Below are 22,624 nucleotides of genomic sequence, written 5' to 3' on the forward strand. Positions count from 1 at the left end.
ATGATGTGTTGGTTTAATGCGTCTTCATCAAATACACCCCAACTCAGCTCATGTCCACCGTCATTCACAGTAGTTGCTACTGTCATTTTTATGTTTCCTTTGAGGAGGGATTTTCTGAAGAAACCACAAGGCCGCTTTGTGTCCTCTCACTCCTTCTAAAGAAGGTAGTAATAGGATATCCAGGTAGTAATAGGATAAGAGTGATAGCATTTGGGATCTTCATGACTCTTGCAAAGTTGTTTGCACATACTCATGTTGAGAGCATCGGAGGGTCTGACTGCACCTACCTTTTGAAACAACCATATTTTTATAAAACCTGTTAATTGAATCTTAGCGTTTCCACAGACTTTTACTCCAATGCTAGAGATGCATTTTCTGTGGCTCTAATGACTCTTAAAGGCAGCTAGCGGAGGCTGTTGACTCGACCTCAGCCTTTCACCTGGTCAAAAAGTTGATGGCTGTGGATGAGTCCCAGTAGAAAGGTGTAATGAAGAGATTCCATTCAGAGCAGGGGCAGGGGGAAGGGAACCCACGGGGACTGTGCACCCAGGGACTACCAACCACGGGACATCCGTAGGCCTGAGGGGCAAGGCAAGGGACCAGGAATGTTACTCTGATCTCCTGGTGGAACCTGGAGATCTTCTATCTGGGGTGCAGCACAGGAGCTAGAACTGAATTAGAAAAACAGCTAAAACCAGAAATAAGATGGGGTGAGGGATCCAACGGGAGGTAACGCACATATTCCAACCTCTCTCTCTTCTAGCTCTTTGCTTTCCTGCTTGAGTCTCCCATTGACCAAAATAAAGTAGAAACTCCAGGGCACAGAGCAGAGAGAGGGGCAGGAGACTACTGTAGGGCCTGGCCAACAGAGCAGAACCAGCACAGAATGCAAACATGAGTGTACACAGAAGGCCCTTCCATGGAATGTGGTGGTGAGCTCCTTTGTCAAGTGAAGAGCCTAAATATATAAATAAACATGTATTCATTCCAGAAACACATCAAATGCCTTCTATTGCGAGGCTGTATATTTGGTGCTGGTGAGTTTTCCTTCTGGTTTTCTTTAAATGAGCACTTCCCTATAGTACCACTCTGGATTATTGACAAAAATAATGTGGAGTCTTGTGGGCTCTTTGAAAAGGTCTGCCCCCAGCTTTGAGGACTTCTTTAGCGTTGTATACAGCAGCTTTGGCCAGGTCTGCATTATTTTGGTGAGTGACCGAAGTCCGGCCACACCCGACTCGGTCTGAGGACTGATTTGTTTGCACTTGATTGGGCCAGTCTTTGGTAATGTGTAGAGACCTGCAGAGACAGAGCTGCAGTTCTCACGACTGGGAGCTGTGAGCAATTTTTGTGACATGAAATTAGGAGAGTGGAGAGCTAAGGAAGAAGTCTGGCTGGAATGTTTCTCAACCCACCTGTGGCCCGGACAGACCGGCTTGACCAGCTCCAAGGGACTGACTGAATTTTAAAGATTCCATTTCCCACATATTTTGAGAGTGTGATTTTGAGAGTGGGCATCTGTCATTTTGTTAAGTAAATTTCAATGTAATTCGCAGGTGTTTTGCAGAAACTGTTTAACATCCTGCAGTTGCTACCCATAGGCTTCTCTAGCAATTAGTTAGGAATTCTCCACATCGGGGAAAGCGTAGCAAGTAAAATAATTGAGAAAAAAGTTAAGCTGGAAGAAATACAGATATCATTTAGACCACTTTCTCTTTTTACAGATAGAGAAACTGAGGACCCCAGAGGCTTGGGGATTTTCCAGGGTCTACCATGAGGTTTCGGGCAGAGGCAGAGATGCAATGGTGTGGGGGTGGGGGGTGGTCAGTATGGCTGAGAAGCAGGCTAGCCATTGCCACAAGGTTCAGTCGTGTTATCTTCACAGTCATGCTTTTCCTCATGAGATGTTTGCACTGGCAGGTGAAGCTTCCCTGAACACAAACAAGCAAACAGGTTACTTGTGCTATCCTCACAGGGTCTTGATGTTTTCCTTCACCTGTACCCTTCTCGGAATACTCAAAGAACAACGGTTTGGAAATATATCTTTCTGACCCCAAATTGGTGAGTCCAGAGCATCCTGGCTGTTATGACATGAAAAGATTTGGCAGCTCAGCCAGGAGTGGACCCCAGGTCTCCTGATAGTTTTGCCCAGTGCTTTATCCATGGCAGCATGTCACCTCCTTTACTGACAGTGACTCTTTACCATATAATATACAGGCAGGAATTGATTGTTTATACAGTTTTCCATCAGTAGAATCTCTTTGATTTTCTTAATCTCCTGGATGGTAGGCAGGAAAGGTGCGATTATTCCCATAGTATATTGAGTTTGCAGGCTCAGAAATAGTATTTTGCCCTACAGCGCACTGCTGGTTAATGGAGCACCTGGAGCCCAGTTTGTTGACTCTGGGGTGTCCAATGATGGCCTTGTGCCATCCCTGTGCCCCAGGCTCCTGTGGACGCCAGTGTTCTGTGCTGATGTTCCAACGGTCTGCTTCTTAGGAGATGAAGAAGTTAAAGAAGCTGTTCTGAGACAGCCCAACCCTCACATTGCCAAGCAACTACCGGAGCGAACCTCGGGACAGTGGCGTGATGGGGGCTCCCCAGCATTGACCTCCTGCCTCGGATGCCAGAGCTTGAGTTTGAACTCTGTCACCTCAGACTTTATTTTTAAGCTCTGCAAGTGTATAAAACTTCATGCTACATATTGCACAGATCTTGGTATTGAGACTGATGATATTGTGGGAAAACCGGAGTTGGAAGCAGGTTAAACCTCTCTGCACACAGCAGGGGCTTTTCATCAAATTCAGCTGCAGGAAACCCTTTAACTGGACCACATTGCTACTGAAAATGTCACCAATCAATCAACAAGTATTTCTTGGGACAGCAATGTGAGAATTCAATGAGCTCACCTAAGTGACAAGTTAGGAAGTCAGTATGGTTCAGAGAAAAGGCTGAGACATTCAGAAGTGGGTTTGAAGACTGGCCCTATTGTTTATGAGCTGTATGAGCCCAATCAAATTTCCTAACCTCACTAGGCCTCCGTTTATCCACCTATAAAATGGGAAAATACTTACCTCTTCAGGCTTTTGGGAAAGCACTGATTTCTTATTAATTTGCTCTCTTTGTCCAACATTTAAAAACTATAAAGTGATAAATCATTGATAGGCATCAATTAACGTACTTGGAATTGCACAAGACAATGGGAGGGATCGGGAAGAGAGAGACATGGCCCCCTTTCTCCTTATAGAGACAAGACTATCCAGCATAAAGGTAGGATGTAGCGAGGGCAGGTGAATGAGGGTTTCTGGGCTTAGCAACAACTTCCTGGAAGGATGGGCATGGCGCTTGTTGGGTGGATGAAAGCATGCGCTAATGGGGGAAGAAGGAATTCCAGGTGAGAGGAACAGTAGAAGAAAAGACGGGGATATTTGTAGGACAGCCTAAAGGCCAGTCTGACCAGAGTGGACAGAAAATAAAGAAAAATAATGATAACCAGTGCTTCATGGGTGAGACAATGAAAGGAGTCCTTTAAGGCTAAATTGAGACTTGTTATACTGTCTCGTACAGACTACATTAGGCTGGGACTGGAGCTATGTCTCCATTTTGATATCAAAGCTCCATACAATTTTGAGCATAGCACTTGATGTTTAAGGACGCTCAGTAGTTATGTATGAAGCAATAAACAGGTGTTTACAGATGGTCAGTCTGGCAATGGTGTCTGTGATGTTGGCAACACTTATGAATGTGGACCTCACAGCAGATACGAAACGACTAAATTTAGCCAATGGCTGCAGTTAATAAGGTCAAGCTGGATTGGGTTTCCACGTTAACTCAGACTCACTGCAAATGACTCCATTTATTGCATTTAGATTTTTAACTCATGCTTTTTAAAATATAAGAAGTGTACATACTGTTGAAAAGATACCAACACTACAGAAAATTCCCACTTACGTTCTTCTCTTCTAGGCTTCTGCCACTTTTAAAGGCTTATTATATCTCCTTACAGACCATTTTTGTAGGTCTGAAAATACATATGTAACATACACTGACATATGTGAATTCAGTCCTTTTAATCAATTTTATTGAGGTATAATTGCCACAAAATAAAACACACCAATTTTAAATTTAATATTTGATGAGTTGTAACAATTATATACACCTCTGTCTTATACCGGGAATTCCAAAAAATGTATACACATGACTTGTGTTCATCTTTTGTTATCGGTATATATTGAGTATTACAATTTTAATACAGCTTTTTCCTCTCTTAAAATGTGTATACATTTTCTTGGCACCCTCTGTATAATTTTAAAATGTAGGAATGAGATTGAAATGTATATACTATTGTGTAACTTGTTTATACATTTAGAAATGTGTCATGGGCTTTTTTTTTAATGACACTAAACTTTTTAATTATTGCATAGTTCCCTGGTATGGATACCATTAATTTATTGAACTATTTCCTTATAGAAGGATATTTAGATTCCCTTCATATTCCAACATTCAAATAGAGTAATGAAGATTCTTCTGCATTTGTCTTTGACACTTTACCAGGTATTTCTATAGACTGTATTCCTAGAAATGGAATTTTTTCGGTCAAATTTTTAGAAGCTTAAGAAAAAAAATAGGCATTGATATATTGCCTTCCAAAGAGATTATAACAATTTAAGCTTCCATAGTATAACAAAATGTCCTTTTCCCAACATATTTTCAATTTGGAGATTATCAAAGTTTAAAAGTTTTGCCAATCTAGTTGGTGAAAAACAATAACATGTTGTTTTAATTCGCATTTTCCAAATTGTTGGAGATGAGCATTTTAAATTCATGTTTGTTATCCATTGGCATTTCTTCTGTGAATTGTTTTTATATTTTGTCTATTTTCTACCTGTTTTTCTTATTCTTGTGACTTACGAGAACTCTTTTTATATATGTCATTTGCTCCCCTATTAGCATTCAAGTTACTATTCTGACAGGTGTCTTAGGGCAATGTTTCTGAAACCTTAACGTGCCTGAGCATCGCTTGGGCATCTTGTTTGAACAGAGAACGTGATTCAGTGGGTCAAGGAGTGGGCCCAGGAATCTGCATTTCTAATAAACTCCCAGGAGCTTCCAGTGCTGCTGACCCATACACAATACTATGAGTAACAAACTCTTAGCACGTATGCGTTTTGTTTGGCAGGATTCCATCCTGCTCAAGGAACAATGTGTGGTAGATTTTTCTTTTGTCAGATAAAAGCACAAAAAAGTGATCTGAAGAAAGTGATCTGTGTCAAAAAAGAAGCCAATTGTAGCTGATGAGATGGCTGGAGTCAGTCTTTCTAGGGAGCTGATGGGTGCTGATGTGCGGGGAGAATTTGGGTTTTAAGTCCCACCTCTACTTTACCTTTAGGTCACTTAGTCTTTCAGTTTCCAGGTTGATAATTTAAAAAAAAAAAAGACAATAATCCCTGCTTTGATTATTACACAAAGTTTTTTTTTGAAGCTCAAAGGAGAATTATTGCTATGCTTTGTGACCTGTAAGAAGCTAGAACACAATAGGTGTTGTACCTGCCCGTGCAAAGCCTCGGGGGGTCTGAACAGCAGGTGCAGAGCACGTGAGGACCCAGCTTGCTGGCCAGTGTCTGTGGTGAGGGCAGAGTGCTTGGCAAGTTTTTGTATCGCTCCCCAAATTATTCCTTAGACACAAACTCTGCCTCAGAGTGTGATGGTCATAAGTGTATCTGAGTCACTTTGGATTTCAATTTTACAACAGGGAACCACTTCAGGATCTCCTGAATGTTTATCCACAGATGTGTCAGGTGTTGTGCTCTGTGCGTGATTCTGAAGCTAGGTCATTACAGTCCAGCTATCCGGATCACGTGTGCATGCCCCCCTCCATACACACCAAGACAAAATACGATTCCTCAATTACCACGGTAACTATCATTAGAACTCAAGGAGAATTTGAAGTATGGATTATCCCAGTTGGCTGTCTATGGCAAACAGTAGGTAGATTTTCATTAAAAGTGTTTCCCCTTCTCTCAGAGCACATAGGTAGACAACATTCCAACTTTCTTTGCAGTTAGGTCATTAAATTCTGACCATTGGATCGTGAGTGGGAGTCCTGTGTGTCATTCTTGGATGAGGTTCTTAAAAAGTGGATTTAGCTTTTCCACTCCTCTGATCCCCTGTCGGCTGGCTGAGCACAGAGGACTCCATGGTTCCAGCAGAGAACTGAACATATGATGGAAAGATCATGGGCCCCTGAGTCCTACCGGATGGCCCGACCCCATCTCTACCGCCTCGTTTGGACTTTATGTGAGCAAGTTATTTATTCATGTTGTCTTTCACACACTGTGTATTTTGGGGCTTGTTCAGCATAGTAGTTAGAGTTACCTTAACTACTGTACTCTAGTTTGTATAGATTGTTGGGATCTTCGCCAACTGACATCTAACATAAACGTTAGAGTTCTTTGAGTAATTTATTAAAGGATCACCTAAGATGAATACATAAAAGAGAAAAGGTGAGTGAGAGAATCTGATGGATATGGTTGGAAAGTCTTTGAGAGGAGAAGCATTTGATATATGGGGACTCTTCTGGTTGTCTTTCATTGCAAAATTTCACTAACCTTTTGTGAAAATTTATGACATTTAGAAATCAGGCAGTGAGCAGCTGTTAAATGTTCCACGTGACTACCACTATCCTATCTCCCTTTAATTCCTTCCTTGCTGCTCAGGCCTAGAACAAGATGGCTATTCTTTGGAGAGTGAAAACTGAGTGCAAGTCCTGTAATGTTTCTGTTTGATGTTTTTGGCAGTGAGGATGAAAATTCTAGACTGAAATGATATTGTATGAAGTCTGGACCGATTGCCTTATTAAAGTAGAATGGATTTCCTCTCTTTTTGCTGTCTGGATCAATTCTTGGAGGAGTTAAAGAATTTGGTCTCTCAATTGAAGCGACATATTGTACTGATAACACGTGAAAGTCTAGTCTGATTGGACTTACCAGGCCTTTCCAACTCCCCGATCACGTGAGCATTAGGAGGGCTTTTGCAAAATAAATAGAGCTTGCCAAGGTCTGTTAAGAAGGGTTCCAGATTCCATTGGCCAAAAATGGAATGTTTAATACAGTATAAAAAAAGAGAAAAAAAGAACCATGGAATTCTGAGGCCCACCTGTTAAATTATTTGTCCTTCTATTAGAAGCAGGAATGAAAGGCGTATGTTCAACATCATGTTGGACCCATTTTCAATGGCGGGAAACCAAGGTAAACACATTTTTCCTGATGTAATTGTTGATATTAGTTCAGCTCGTATGATGCAGGTGTAGCTATGTGAACCATTTTATTTGGACCTGTCCTCAGCTGGAGTTGGACATGCTAGTGGGAAAGCCTGAAGCCTACACAGCCAACAGTCTGGGGTCTCGAATTTTTCAGGGAGCCCTCTGGCCCAAACATTGCTGCTATGAAGGTGCCTTCTGGGTTCCTGGCCTCAGTTCTTATTTCTTCACATGTGTGTTTGGGAACATTCATCTCATCTCCTCACTTGGGTTAGTCCTGATTTCTTATTCGGCTCCACTCGAGAATTATAATTTCCCTTATTTTACATGGATACATGTCTATGGTTCTATTATAAAATCTAGAGATCTTTTTTCTTTTAATTTTTTTTATCTTGGCTCTCTCTTTCCTTCTCTTTGTCCTGCCCCTTATTCTTTGCCCCCTATGTTAATAACCAGCATGTTTTCTTTCTCAGTTTTGTGTATTTTTTTGTTTTCTTTCTCCTTGCTTGTGTATTTACAAAGGGTGCCCCCCAAAAATGTACACACATTTTAAGAAAGAAAAAAACTATTAAAATTACGCTGATGGTAACCACTTTGAGCATCTCTTGTAATTGCAGAAGTCAAATGTGACTTGTATTCATCTTTTGTTATCAGTATATATTGAGTATTATGATTTTAATATAGATTTTTCCTGTCTTAAAATGTGTGTATATTTTTTTGGCATCCTCTGTATATACAAGCACATATACACACATATATATATTTTTACATTTTTGTGTCATTTTTAACTCTATTTTTTGTGCCTCTGGTTTAACTGCAATTTTCAGGGTCGCATACAGGGTTTCGTTCTCAGGCTGGCCTCCCCAAACACATTTAGTCCATGATATGATTTATTTCTTTATTTGTCTTTCCCACAAATATTTTGTGCCAGGTCCTGCACTTGTTATTATGGATGCAGAGATGAACTGGGTACAGATCCTCATCTCTGGGAGTTACAAGTGTGTGTGCCTCGTGCGGGGAGGGCGGGCTCCTGGAAGCCCAGACAGGGGCATCCAGAACAGCCTGGAGGGGCCCACCCTCTTAATACTGGGCTCACCGCTTCCCTGGAAGAACATGTTCCAGGTCCCAGTCTGGGATAATTCAAAACCCACATGTCTGCTCCAGGCTCAGGGTGGAAGGGTCTCTGGCATGGGAGCAGGAAGAGTGGGAGCAGAAATGGGAGCTGGGGGGCTCTCCTGCAGGGGGTGAGACAATGGCGGGGGACATCCTACCCAAGAGTCTTGGACAACTGTGCTGGTGAAAGAGGTCAGATGGGCAATGACTCTTGCGTATGAACTGTTTCCACGTCTGTATTTGTAAACGAGGTACCAGCAATGAGATGTCTGTCCTACATTGCTTATATCATTACTTCACATGTGTGTCCTGGCCTTCCGGCTATAAATGCATGGAGGGCAGGACCTGTGTGTCACATTTGTTCCACGTTTCCTGTGGCACAGGACACAATGCTGCTGACTGCAGGGATACAAAGGGAGCTGTGAATGAATATTTACACACGAAGCTCCACCTCTAATAGGCTTTTTAATATGTTTTGTTTAACATCCTCACTTCCTAGAAATGTCTACATCTGCAGTACTTATAGTTCACAAAACACTACCCAGAGCGTCACTGCATCTTCACAGTGAACTTGGGAGGCAGACGTCTTTGCTGGTCTCACTGTTTGCCACTAATGCAGAGACACCTGAAGCTTAGGCATTTAAACCGAGACAGCAGAGCTGTCTGTGGGAACACCTAGAACTCAAACCTGCTCTGCGCACTGCGACTTGCTAAATGGCACTGAAGGAGCACAGAGAATGCGGAGGCTCTCATGGCCCTGGTTTGGTGCAGGGCCACTTAAATTCGCAGGAGCTCAGCCCGTGGTCTCAGGGGAGCTAGCCTTCTCTGCAGTTTGAGTGGACAGTCACCAGTGTGGGTGGGGAAGGCACCCACTGGGGCTCCAGAGAGCCCTGGAAGGGAATGCCGTGGTGCCAAACTGCAGTCTGGGATCACAGCGCCAGGAACCGCACCGTTAGCAAAGCCATCTGTTGGGTTAAGGGTTACCTGCCTCAGTCTTCTGTTTAAGCCAGAGATGCTGTACAAGAGGAAGGCAGAAGGTAGAAGCCAGCATTCATATTGTTGCAGTGTCAGTTGGGTTATCGATTACTGTCGTCTGAGGACCTGGGAAAAGGACCTAAAGTGACGTAAGTTTGTTTTGTTTGCTTGTTTGCTGTAGGGAGACTTCGGAGACTACTGTGTGACCCGAGCTAGACCACACTGTGGGCCACACTGTGGGCCGGAGGTGAAGGGGCTGCCAGGGAGAGCACAGAGAGGCTTTGCCTCCAGGGTCCTGTGCTCCTGGCTAGGAGGCGCTCAGATCCATCTGATCTTGGACCACTGCTCCTCAGGACGTCCCTCAGATATCACCTCCACGTTTCTGGGGCTGCTCCAGGAGGCAGCAAAGCAGGATGAGGGCCTCCTTCCTGTTGCTCTTCCAGAGAAGGGAGGGGGGTGTCAAGTAGGTAGGAGAGAGCATCCAGCCTCGGCATCTTCTGGTAACTTTGGGGAAAGCAATCATGGGACTCTTGATTTTGGAACTAGGGCAGACTCATGGGCTGAAGTGCAGTGATAGCCCCCCAGCGTGGCCAGGTCAGTCCAGAGCCAGCACGATGGGTGTGCCTGCTGTGTCAGCGGGGGAGCAGTGACCTTTAGTCCACCGTGGACCTTGTGGAGACTCAGGCTGCTCTTCCATTACTTGCATGAAAAACAAAGAGGCATCAGTGCTGAAGTTCAAAGCCATGGTTCCTGTGTGTTCCTTAACGTGATGCAGGTGGGCTTTCATTGGAAACACCTTCTGCTCCTCCAGCTCCGTTCTCATGAAAACAAACACTGGTGCCCTTTGCCCAAGTCAGAAGAGGTGGCCATGAAATCGCCGTGAACTTCCCGTGCACGCCCGACTTCGAGCAGCTTCCTCTGTAGGGGTGGGGACCTGCACAGCGCGCCCAGAGTTCACCCTGGGCTACGAGACAGAGGCCCACGGGCAGGACGCCTGTGTGGGCCTCGTGCCATAGCCATGCTGGTGTGGGGTGAGGGCTCGGGGCCCCTCAGCACAGGCCAAGGTGCAGCTACAAGGGAGGGTCTCCTCATCTTCACTCTGGAAAGACTCTTCACAATCCAGCTTTGGAATCATTGCCTCCTTCTGCTTCAGATTACAATCGCTACTCAGATGTGCGGTTCAGCAGACAGCCGCAGACGCTGACTCCGTACATGTGAAAACCCTTGTTATATGACCTTGTACACGTCACTACGCTGTTCTGCGTCTTCGATGGAGACATCCGTGAAATGCTGGTCTTTCTAGTACTTACTTTATAGGACTCCTTTGAGGATTAAATGAATTGATACATATAAAGGACTTTGGGCAAATGAAAAAGACATGTATCCACCATTATAATATCATGCAGAGTCATCTCACTGCCCTAAAAATCCTCTGTTCTCCACTGATTCGTCCCTCCCCTCCCTTAAACCCTGGCAACCACTGATCTTTTCAATGTCTCCAAAGTTTTGTCTTTTCCAGAATGTCATATGGTTGGAATCATACAGTGTATAGCCTTTGCATATTGGCTTCTTTCACTCAGTGATATGCATTTATGCTTCCTTCAGGTCTTTTCATGGTTTGATATGTCATTCCTATTTATTCCTGAATCATATTTTATCATCTGGATGGACCACAGGTTTTTATTTATTTATTTATTCACTGACGGAAGCTTGTTAGTCGCTTCTAAGTTGTGGCAATTATGCATAAACCTGCTATAAACACCCGCGTGCAGGTTTTTGTGTTGAAAGGCCTATTTTTATTACATTGAACATATAATATATGTAGTTTACCTCTGCTATTTCAGAGTGTGCAATATATATTAGGATTGATACTCAAATGTCTGATGTAGATTTCTGCGCCCAGGCTGGCAGCAATGGGAACCTGTAGGGTACCCAGCTGTTCACTCAGAGAACACCTTGCTGGTCACCTCTCACCCCCCTGCGCTTGTTTGTGCCTTTAATGCCAGTGTGTCTAAAATCTCAGGCATAGCTGGTCCCTAAATCTTTACTTAGGTTTACACGCTTGTCCTTATGGTCTCGAGTTTTAGAAAATAAAAAACACCAGTACATCATTAATTGACTGCAATATAATGTTGCAAGGAGTTATACAAAAGTGTCTAAGGCATAAAAGCAATATTGCAATTGAAAAGGGGGTAAAATCTCTAATGCTATAAAGTAGGCAATTATGACAGAAACTAATTTAAATTTAGGAAAAAGACAAAATTACTGAGGGAGTGAATAGAATTGCCAGAAATTTATGATGAAATCGACACATTACTCTTGACTGTATGCAGATTTCATGAATGTGAAGTGGTGACTGCAAACATTCATTTCTGATAAATTTGTTTTAGATGATTCATTTGGACATGGAACCTAAATTTAAAAAAATACACACACACACACACACACACACACACACACACACACACAATGGTAGGCAAAAGAGCAGGAATAAATGCCTAATAATATTTAGAAAATAAAAGGAAAAAGTAGGACAACCTTATCACTCCAACCAAGAATTCCATGAAATATATGATACTGTATTTAAAAAACAAAAAAAACTGAAAATTTGAGAAATTGTTCATATCACGAAACAGAATTTCTAGAACCGAAAAATTAGTGGTAAGGATTTTTATTTTCTACCAATTTTCCTTTTGAACTATTTATTTGCAATTAAATTAGCAGTTACTCAATGGAGTAACAATGGCTTTAGGCCTCCTGAGCACCATCCTTGGCAAAATAGTGGTGATTCTTTCTGTTCATGTGTGAGATAAGGCCAGCCTTACTCAATAGATGCCTCCCAGCTTCCTCTTTCACTTGTTTTGACCTTGGGTAGGTCTCTTCAAGCTTTAATGCCTCCACCTAACAACAAGGAATGAGAGATTTAGACCATGGGTTCTATGAGGACCTTTACATCTCTTACCACCAAACCCCAAGACAATTACCCAAGACATAAATTTGCTGGTCATGTTCTCTTTCCCCTATTCTACTAGTCAAGGATCATTTTAAAACATGAGACCACTAATTCTCAAACCACCAAAAGTGACAGTCAGGGCAGGGACATAGACATGCTTCTAATTGTGAGCCAAAGAGGTGGCCCTGTAATTAAGGTACTGAAAATAACATAAACTCTATCCCTACAATAATCCTGGAAGCTAATAACTCCCATCACAAACCATAAAGGTTGAGCTGCTCCATGCTCTTCTGTGCCTAGCCTTCAGGTTGCCATTTTCTGATTGTTTTACCTTCCAAGGCTATCCTTAATGTTCGCTGTAACCAATTTTTACCTTGTAAATACCATTTTCCACTGTGTGTGCCCATGTCCTACTATCTCTCCATCTCTTTTTCTTGGCAACGTTGAACTGTGTTTGTTCAAGTATATTACCATTTCCCTGTTGATGGTATGATTTAGAAAGCACAATGTGCTTGCTCTCCATGGTCTGACCCTTTTTATCCCTCTCTTAAAATTTGCTGAACATTGGGGTTAGGTACATGGAAAACAATCACTTTAAATTGTTCCTTTCCTTTTTCTTTTTATGAAAGTATCTGGTGGCATTCACCTGTTATTTTATGTTGCATGCTTGTGTCTGAGAAAGGGAGGAAGGAGACTTCTGGGCTGGTGGTAGACATGGTCAGTGAGATGTTCATTTTTGCAAAGAAGGCGTTATGCTTGCTTTCCTTGACTTGCATTGCATGCTGTGTTGCTATTGACTAGTGATGTCCATTTATTTTAAAACAACCTTGAAAAGTGAGTAGAAATGGTTGTCCCCATTGAACAGATGAGAAAACAAAGGCCTAGAGAGTTAAATTAACACGTCAAGGTCTTGCCTAAATATCCGTGTATGTAGACATGAGCCTACATGGAACAATTTGTCCTGAACCTCCCCATTCCCAGAGAAGTCCTTCCTAATGTGATATATCCTGAAGGGCAGCCTCTGGGCTGAAGTAACTTGATAGTAGATGGCAGTCTTCCAAGGAGTTGCTGGTTTCCTTAGGTCTCAAGTTCCTTGCTTGTGCAAATATGAAGGCAAATGGAGTGGGATATTGCAACATTGGGTTATCACTCACATGGTAACTTGCATGGGAAAATGTCTCCCCTGCACAGATTAATTAAGAACCGATCCTTTGGAATTCTGTGCCTTGGAATGAATTATGGGTGGTTTCTGTGAAGTTAAAGGGACAGAGACTGTTTTCTGTGGTTGCTAACTGGAAACTGTAGAGAAGTGTAAGTGGGCAGGAGAGCTGCATTGTAAAAATGCAGGGTGTTGTTAATTAATGCCACACGAAGCATCCAACCACAGCATTTCCCCCCAGTTCGATGATGTCTGTGGGCATTGCAGCCTAGAAGTCTCCAAATTACTCCCGTGTTGTGCTAGATGCAGCTATGATTGAGTACAGTTTGCTGAGGACAGTTGGGATAATAGAAACCTCATCTGTCAGTGGAGGAGCGTGGACAGCAGATTGGGGTAAAAAAAGGTGAAAGGTAAAATCTGATTCCAGGCTGGTTCCAGAGCCAGTTATGTCTACCTGGCAGTAATCAGGGAGTAAGAATTTATTGTTTGCAACTCCACTAACCAGTCCTCAAGGCTTGAGCAAAAGGGGATGCTTCTGGGTTGACATGGCCACTCAATGCTGGAGCCTAGACCCCAGAGCACCAGTTATTATCCTTTTCAGTTGAGGAACCCACAAGGTAAAAGCAGGTTGCACCCGTTGTCCAAAGCACAGGCTCAACATCCTGCAGCTGAGGCTCTGGCCTCTATGAGGACAACTCAGTCTTGCAGTGATTGTTTGACATGACTTTAAAGTAGGACAGGATAGTCAATTTTAATGTCATGTAGAGGAGACTCCCTTTGCATTTATTACAGAAAAGCAGGAGATCAAGGAAGAGTGACAATTGTGTAGTCATTATACACACAGCGAAGTCTCACTAATTTGAGTCAGTGGAGGGAGATCGGTCTGATTATAAAATATTTAACAAGAAATGCCTCTTGATAAATTTAAGATGTATTCAGGGTTAGATAGGCATAACAAAATATATGTTAAAATATACTAATTGAGTATAAAAATGTCCTTCTCAATGCTATAAAATGTTTATTTTTTAGTAGGTAAAACATATGCCATACCAGCTAATTTACACTATTAATATACTTTTCAAGTAGCTATTGCAAAGATAAAGTCTAGCCTGGCTTCTGCCCAAATTATCAGACATTCCAATTAGGGAAATCTGGATCAGGTGCGAAATGGTATATGCAGAAAGAAAGGTTTTATTTGCGTGGAGGCCAGACACAGGGCTCTGCAATCGAGATAAGCATATGAGATTCAGTTCATAAATATTTAATGACACATACTATATGCTCAGTGCGAGGCTGTGAAGGGAGCAGAGCTGAATCAAACATGCCTCTCTAGAGAGTCTATGTGGCAACATGTAATATAAGGCATCTGTTCTTGGTGTGCGTGGTAACAATGGGAGTTCAGAATGGAGACTAGGATGATTGGACAGCCTTGGATGCTACAGTAAGAGAGAATGAGAAGCCATGGGAAGTTTTTGACCAGGGAATACCATGGCCAGAGCTATGTTTTAACGGCAGCCACACATGTGGTAATGTGAAGAGGTAGTTAGGGAACTGTAGCATAGTTTGAAGGAGACGTGTAGCCCAAGAATTATAAACCATGGTAGTTAATTGGATGTAAAGAAGAGAAAGGGTCCCCGAAGGAGCTGAAACACATCCATGCTGGGCGACGTGGCATGATGTTAGTAGGGCCCATCTGGTGTAGGGGGGCTACTTTGAAGACTGAGCTTTGGATATTTGATTGTGAGTACTTGTGGGTTATGCTGTTAGAGGTGCTGAGTTGGTATATGGTCTTAAGTTTGATGAAGCTGGATTTAAATTACAAATGTGAGAGTTAACTGCGTAGAGGTAAGATGTAAATGTGGGGACTGAATAGAGGTAGAGTGGATAAAAGCAAAGAAATGATGTCTGGATCTCGGGTGATGGATCTATGGTTAGGAAGTGGCATGTGTTGTCTGTGTATTCTCTGTACCTCCTGTAACTTCTCTGTGGTTCCAGGCAGTACACGCCCTCGCTGAAGTGGCTGAGGATAAAGATGGGACAACTGAATTTTCTTGTAAAGAATTATGCCATCACACTGTGCAGCCAATGACTGGATTTCTGCATTGCTGACAGGTTATCTTTAAATTATAATAAAAATGATCCTATCGGTCATTCTCAATCTTTGCTTTTCTTTTCTTTGTCTCTGTCATGAATGCACTTTTGCCTCTTGATTTACTGTTAGAAATTTCCTGTGTAGTTTGGGGCTGAGAGTTAGGGGGTCAGGTTTGGGGATTTGAAACCCAAACAAACCTTTCACTGCTTCCTACAGTACGCTAAAATTAATTTAGGGGTCACAGGATATCCTGTGAAAATATCAAGAGCAACTTAGACTTTCATTTCTATGTGGATCCAAAAGGAAAGCACATGTGCACAGCATGAAGCTCATTTCAGAGTATCCAAATTATTTTGTTGAGTGAGAACGTTAATGTATCAATCTCAGAATCAAATTCTGAAATAAATATTTGAAAAGATAAGCATGTTTAACCTTGAAAAAGAAGTTACAGAGCATGGGATCCAGTACAGCAAAACCAAGAACCCAGATCAAGTATTAAAACATCAGCAAAATAAGATAATCTTACTGACAAACAATCCATTTCAACTAATGTTTGCCAAGTGTCTATGAAGGGAAAGCATAAAGCATGACCAGGACATGGGTGGGTAGTCTAAAACATCGGACACGACTCCTGTTCTCAGGGAGAGTAGACACTGATGGGTGAGCTTAGTTATAAAAATAACAACAATAGCAATGACAACAATAGGCTGACTAGTGCAAAGCAAAATGAAATAGGTGGTGAGCTAAGACAAAGAAGCGCTGAGTATGAAGGGGTGGTTTAATTCTGAAAAGAGGATAGGAAATGTTTTCTCATAAGCAGTTGTATTTGAGCTACACCTTCGAGGTAATAATTGTAAGCATGACGGTAGATGGTTGTGGTGGTGATGATGATGATGATGAGGAGGAGGATGATGAAGAAGAAAGCATTTGACAATCATTGAATGACAGTGATTCACCTGGCTCTACATTATTTGCTGAACAGATTCTGTTAATGTTTCAATAAGTAAAGTGGAAGGAGGGGATTTCAGATGACAAAAGAGCCTGAGAAGAAACATGTTGTGTGTTGGTGTGTGTAAAATAGTCATTTGGTTTGTTCGAGGTACGGGGTACATGGAAAGTTGCAGTACGAGATAAGATTGGAAGAGGGATAGGGACCAGGTCAGGAAAGACCTCCAAATACCCTATAAGTCATACCTAGAACTCTGTGGATACCAGGGCCGGCTGGTGGTGTGTGCGTCTGGCCTTCAAAAACCCTGGAAAACACTCCTGGAATTGCATGGTCTGCAGCAAAACTTTCTCCTGAGCTTTATGAAGGAAAGTTCTTGAACCTGGTCTTTTGATGGCTCTAGGAAAGAGGAATTTGGTGTGGGCCCAGAAGACACCATTAACAAAGGATGGCCAGGCATCGAGGACAAAAGAAGAGCTGGGTGACGCTTTCTCAGAAGATGTGGTGTTCTTTCCCATTTTAATCCACATGCTTTCTAAAGCATCTGGACTTCCTTGAGTTTTAAATAGGAATTCCACATATGCCTGAAATAACCTACAAGCACCTCAATGTTTTACTAACAAAGAATACTTGTTTTTACTTTAAAAAATGACTGATTCTACAGTTTGTACCACAGTGGGGGAAAAATTTCCTATTCATGCTGAAGGTGTCTTTATGGGAAAAATTCTGAGAATTCTGATAGCTCTGAAAGAGACAGAGAAACAGAAAAACATAATAACTCCAGGAGAGGATATTATATTTTATAAACAAGTTGAAATATCTTAGCGATATCAGTTGTGGTCTTTTTTCTTTAAAGTATGTGGTCATTTGGGGAATGATGAGGGAACATATGTGTGTGGCGAGAGGGTTTAATCAGCTTGATAAAGCTCATGACTTGAGTCCAGCTGGGCTGAGTCCAATTGAGATTAGGAAGGAACAGAAAGGTTTGTCTATAGAACAATTAGTGGGTTGTGGGAAATATTTAGTTCTGGTTTTTCGTTTTGGTAAATCTTAAGGAAAATAATAAAATAACAATGACAAGATAAATACAAGCAAAGCTTAAAGGCCCATATCTGTGTTTCTACCAGATTTTGGAGGCTGCAGCATTAAATATTTGGGACTCACTTCTCTGGCTCATGATGCAAAGAACACTTGCTCTCAAATATTGAATTCTTATTTCTCCCTGGTGTCCCTGGGCATCCTGGGAGCAGAGACTCATTCAGTTGCAGGGACCAGACCTGCTTTCTGAGTTTCCAGGCTTCTGTGAGATTTGGATTTTAGTGAAAAAGGTTATCTTAAAAATTCCAGAGATTTCTAGGCAAGCTGTTAACATGAGAACTGACGTTTAACTATTCCCTCTCAAATTCACCTTGAAACAATCAGCAGAATATGTTAAAAATGAAACAGAAATCTTTGTCGACATGATGAACAGTAAAGGGTATCATCCACATGCTAGACACTTGGGGAATTTGGTGAGAGGCCATGTCCGTGGGACCAAATGCAGTCCGTATATGATGGAATGACCAAACCAACTGTGAAAATGTTGAAACACTTTCAGATTGATTGGTAGACAGCTACTTCCTGGAGCACCATGAATGCTCTCATGCTGTCCTTGCCATCCAGATGGTTCCCTCCTAGGAACGCTTCAGTCTCCCCACAATTCAGCAAATAATAGGAGAATGCTTGGTACAATAGGAAGGTCTTCAGAATCCCCCATCAGTGGCCATTGCGATAGCCCATGCTGTATTACTTGTTAAATATTTTGGATGTCAGTGCTATTGATTTGCCAGCTGAGATGGTGTACGAGGGAGGTATTGTTGTCATTTAGTGTTTATCTTCTCAAAATAGCATCCTTTTCTTTGTGGGACCTGCTGCTTTCCTACACCCAACATGTGGTTCTGATGGGGGATGACAAAGAGCACCTTGGCAGTGGTGATTGATCCAGGGATGAACAGGTCAGTCAAGCCAGGTCAATCAGGGCATTGGTTTGTTTATCATGTTTGAACGGGAGTTACCACTCTTAGGTTACAAAGTAGAGGATTTTGAAAGGCTCTACAACAATGCACCTGCTGCATGGGGGAGCTTGTGTAAGAGAAAAAAAGTCCAGACACGGGGGAGCAGAGCTAGAGATCCCATGGAAGTCCTCAGGCTGTTGAGTCCCTGGGTGTAATTGTTTATGAAGCTTCCCATCTATCCCCATCCTTGCTGTTTACCATCCCCTTGATAGAGTGTGATTTAGATTATTGTTACTTTCAACTAAAGAGTATTGATGAGGACAGGAAGTAAATGAGAGCTAATCCTGGTAGAGCCCCGTGAATACTCCAGGTAGAGAGGGGGCACTGGAAGCGACCCTCCACGGAGAGGCAGAGTTGGTTCCCCATCAACAGTAGAAGGAGACACAGAGCTTATTTCGTTCCTGGTGGAAGTGGTTACACCTTCCTGAGAACTGGCCAGGGAATCCTATCTTCCCCATCTGTGCTGAGATGAAGCTCCCAGCTGTCACTCAGGTGTGACTCTTTCTACTTCCTGACTCCATCTTCTCAGGATGCTAGTTCTCTGAATTGGCAATCCATTGTTGGGTTGAGCTTTTTCCTATTTTGGTTTCTTGTATGGAGTTTTTTCTGTTAAAGTTTCCACCAGGAGGGTGCAGACCAGGTTCTCACAACTTCAATCCCACGTGAATTTGAGCCAACGTTAGGTGGCATAATTATGCTTATTGTGTGTGAGACACTATAATATGCTTATGTTGTCTCACTGAATTCATACAACAAATTTATGAGGTAGGCACTTGTTTTCCAACTATTTTATGGCTACAGAAACTGAGGTGAGAAGCGGTCACAGATCTAACGAATGGTGGAGCATAATTTGAATGCAGGTAATCTGACTCTTACCTGTGTGCCATACTATGAACAAAGGACTAGACAGTGGTTCTGATGGAGCCCTGAGACTCTGGAGCTTAGTTATCGCTGAAGCCTCCCTTCTAACCTCATCCATTCTCCTGCATTCCCCACAACCCTCCTTAATCTAGTTCAAGCTCAATTTTTGGCCACTTTCTACTTTCAACCAAGAAGTCTTGACTGAGGAGAAAGTAGGAGGAGACGCTGGAAGCCCTCCATGAATCCTTCAGGTGGAGAAGTGAGCACTAGTCATAAGGAAAAATGGGAGATTTCTGTGAGGTGACGAGACCAGACAACACTTTTGAGAGTTTTGAGAGCTTTCTGTGTATCAGGAGGTGACTGCCAAAGTCGCTGACAATTCAGAACTTTTGCTCTGCAATAACTTCGCTAGAAGGAGACAAGCACATTCGAGAAAGTATTTGATGAATACTCTTAAACTCAGTAGGGAGCAGGGGCTGTGGACTACATCAGTAAAAGGGAGCAGATGAAGGTGAGTGTGTGCCTTATCTGGATGAAGTACTTTATCAAAAATGTAAAACAATGTTGGAAACAGTGAATGGCTGGCTTGATATGTAGAAAACAATAAGAAGACAAGAGCTTGAAAAAGTCTTCAGGAACTCCAAGAAAAAAATTCAAAGAAAAATGATAAGAGATTGATGAGATGTGGGAAATAGATCTCAGAGACCAAGCTGTGCACAGTAAGAATTCCTAAGGGATAAAACAGTAAAGATGTAGCAGGGAGAAAAATAAATAAATCATTGAAGACATTCCCTGATTGAAAGAGATGACAAGAGAAAGAGGAAAAAAATATGTAAAATAGGGTGACAGAAACGAGAACACATATAACCGATTTATATTACAAGGGGAAAAAAAACATCACTCAGATTGCTGTAAATTAAATTGAATGTTAATAAGAGACAGGTCAAGGCAAAATAACAACAACAACAAAAGGATTAAAAATACAATGAAAAGCAACAATGTGTCAGGGAAACAAACCAAAAGAAATCCGGTAGCTGACATTAATATCAGATAAAATAGAAATTAAGGCAAAATACATTTAATGGGGTCCCAAAGGGTTATTCTATGTTGATCAAAGAATGGATTCATAATGAAAATATGCAATCACACATTTCTATGTCATGAATAGCATAGGACAGGTAGCACTAATACTTATAAATCTGAGGAAACAATAAGACTATTGTGCTAGATTTAAACAGAGCGTTATCAATGTCCAATAGTTTAAGTAGGCAATAGTAAAAAAATGGAGCAGGAAAACATGAATAAGGACCAAGAGGTCTGGGTTAAGTAACAAGGTTGGATTTCTACGTTAGTGATCCGTGTTATGTCCATACGGATAAATTCCTTCTTTTCAAGTGTCTTTGGGACCCTTATAACAGGGAGTTATTCGTATTCCAGGCAATGAAGAACATCTCAATAAGAAACCCCTCCCAGGCCCCAACAGAAAGTGTACTGACCACAATGTCTGACCAAAAAGCTTTAATAAAAAATAACTAATAAAGCATTCCTTCGTTAGATGGGGCCCTATGTGACCTCCCAGCCCCTCTGCTCAGACCATCACGGCCTTGCCTTGGGAGACAGGCATTTTGTATTCTGCGCTCTTAGAATTTTCACAACAAGGGAAACAATATGAAATAATATACCCCAGCAGGGGAGCAGAGAAATTTACTGCAGGCAACTTCATGTTAGTTTTTAGAAAGAAAGAAATAAATCAAATGATTAAAAAAAGAAAAAGAACTATGGAGTTAGAAAGATTCTTAAGTCATCATTCTGCCCAACTATCTCATCTTACAGAGGAGGGAATGGAGAGTAGGGAAATAGATCTTGGAGACCAAACTCCATACAGTAAGAATTCCTGTGGATTTGTCCCAGGTCGTGTAGCAAACAAAATCTGGCTGGTGCCCAAGTCCCCTGATAGGGTCACGGCTCTGTGCCTTTCCACTGCTCTACAAGTTTATCTTGAAGCAAGGACGAGGGCTACATTACATGTGTGGATGGTGGGCTCGGTTCCAACTTGGAGTGACCGTGGCTTGCTCGCTCATCTGGCAGAGCTGAGGCTGGCGGTTCCCAGGGGACTCCTCTGGTGAGGAGAGCCTGAGCAATGTGGTTGTTATTACCCAAATCACAGGCTTTCCACCTCTGCCAGGTAACCTGTGAAACAACCTCTGACACCATTAAATGCAGAAATCACTAAACTGTAAACGTGTGTTGGGGGGTGTTTCCTGGACTACTCCTGTGATCTCTTTTTTGTCGAGGCTCATTTTGTTTTCATTTTTCCTCAGGATTTGACTAGTTCCCTACCTCCCCACCCCCCCTTTATTTCCTCCATCACAAGCACCAAGGATGGGACACACCCTCGGTCTCCTCTCTTTGGATGGCATTTCTCGGTAGGCAAATGTTTTTCCACATCACCCGTCCAAGTTGTGTTTTCTCACTTGTTGTCCGGCTGGATGGCAGTGGAGACCAGGTCTTGTTAACAGAGCGGAGGAAGCAGAGATGTGAAGGTTGCACTGGCCTTTCAAGACTGCTGAACTAACTGCTTTGGGAGACCTTGTTTCCAGTCCTGAACTTCTGAACTGAGGTTTTTATGAAATCCAATCCTCATTGTTATTATAGCATAATCCTCTTTCAGTTATCCGCCCAAATTCTCTGTAATAAGTTTCAGTTCTTCCTTCCTTTCAGAAACTGTCAGGGACTTTGGGCCTCAAGGCTTGGGTATCCCAATCCATCTCCTGCCTCCCTCTTCCTGGTCAGATAGAAGGGACCAAAGCTTGGTGGAACGGAAGCTAGCTCAGCCTCTGAACTCAGCGTGACTGGGTGGGGTAATTGCAGAGCCCCTCTGCGGTGGATGTAGCAGGATGTCTCTTGAAATAATGTCCTCTCATCTTATTACATCTTAGTTTGGGTACTTTCAGATGATCACTGTGTGTTGAGAAATAATGAAAAGCAAAGGATTGTAGAAGAAGGGATCTTAGCGATCACCCATTCCACACTCCCTGTTTCAGGTTTCTATCGCCACATAACAAATCTCTCCAAAATGTATTTGCTAAACAACCACCACCGTTTATTGACTCATGATTCTGTGATGTGGGTGGGATGTGGTGAGATGTTGCTTTCTGGGCCAGGTGGGTTAGGCGTGGTGTGAGAATGGCCAGGTGTGGCCATTCTCGCTCC

General features: G+C 42.4%; 1 protein-coding gene across 3 annotated transcripts in view; it reads left to right on the top strand.

Annotated features, from left to right (window-relative positions):
* Positions 1-22,624, top strand: part of LOC141571772 (uncharacterized) — a 166,994-nt gene that overhangs the window by 54,431 nt on the left and 89,939 nt on the right. For 2 of the 3 annotated variants that reach the window (XM_088796280.1, XM_088796281.1), the window contains exon 4: positions 9,528-10,044. The exons of the other annotated variant lie outside the window; for it this stretch is intronic. In XM_088796280.1, coding sequence (XP_088652406.1) covers positions 9,528-9,562 — 35 coding nt within the window. In that variant the 3' untranslated portion in view covers positions 9,563-10,044. Of the gene's footprint in view, positions 1-9,527; positions 10,045-22,624 lie in introns of those variants that run through there. 3 annotated transcript variants of the gene reach the window in all.

Source organism: Rhinolophus sinicus, chromosome 2 (assembly GCF_057876585.1).
Source record: "Rhinolophus sinicus isolate RSI-liver-muscle chromosome 2, RSI-T2T, whole genome shotgun sequence".
Lineage (NCBI taxonomy): Eukaryota > Metazoa > Chordata > Mammalia > Chiroptera > Rhinolophidae > Rhinolophus > Rhinolophus sinicus.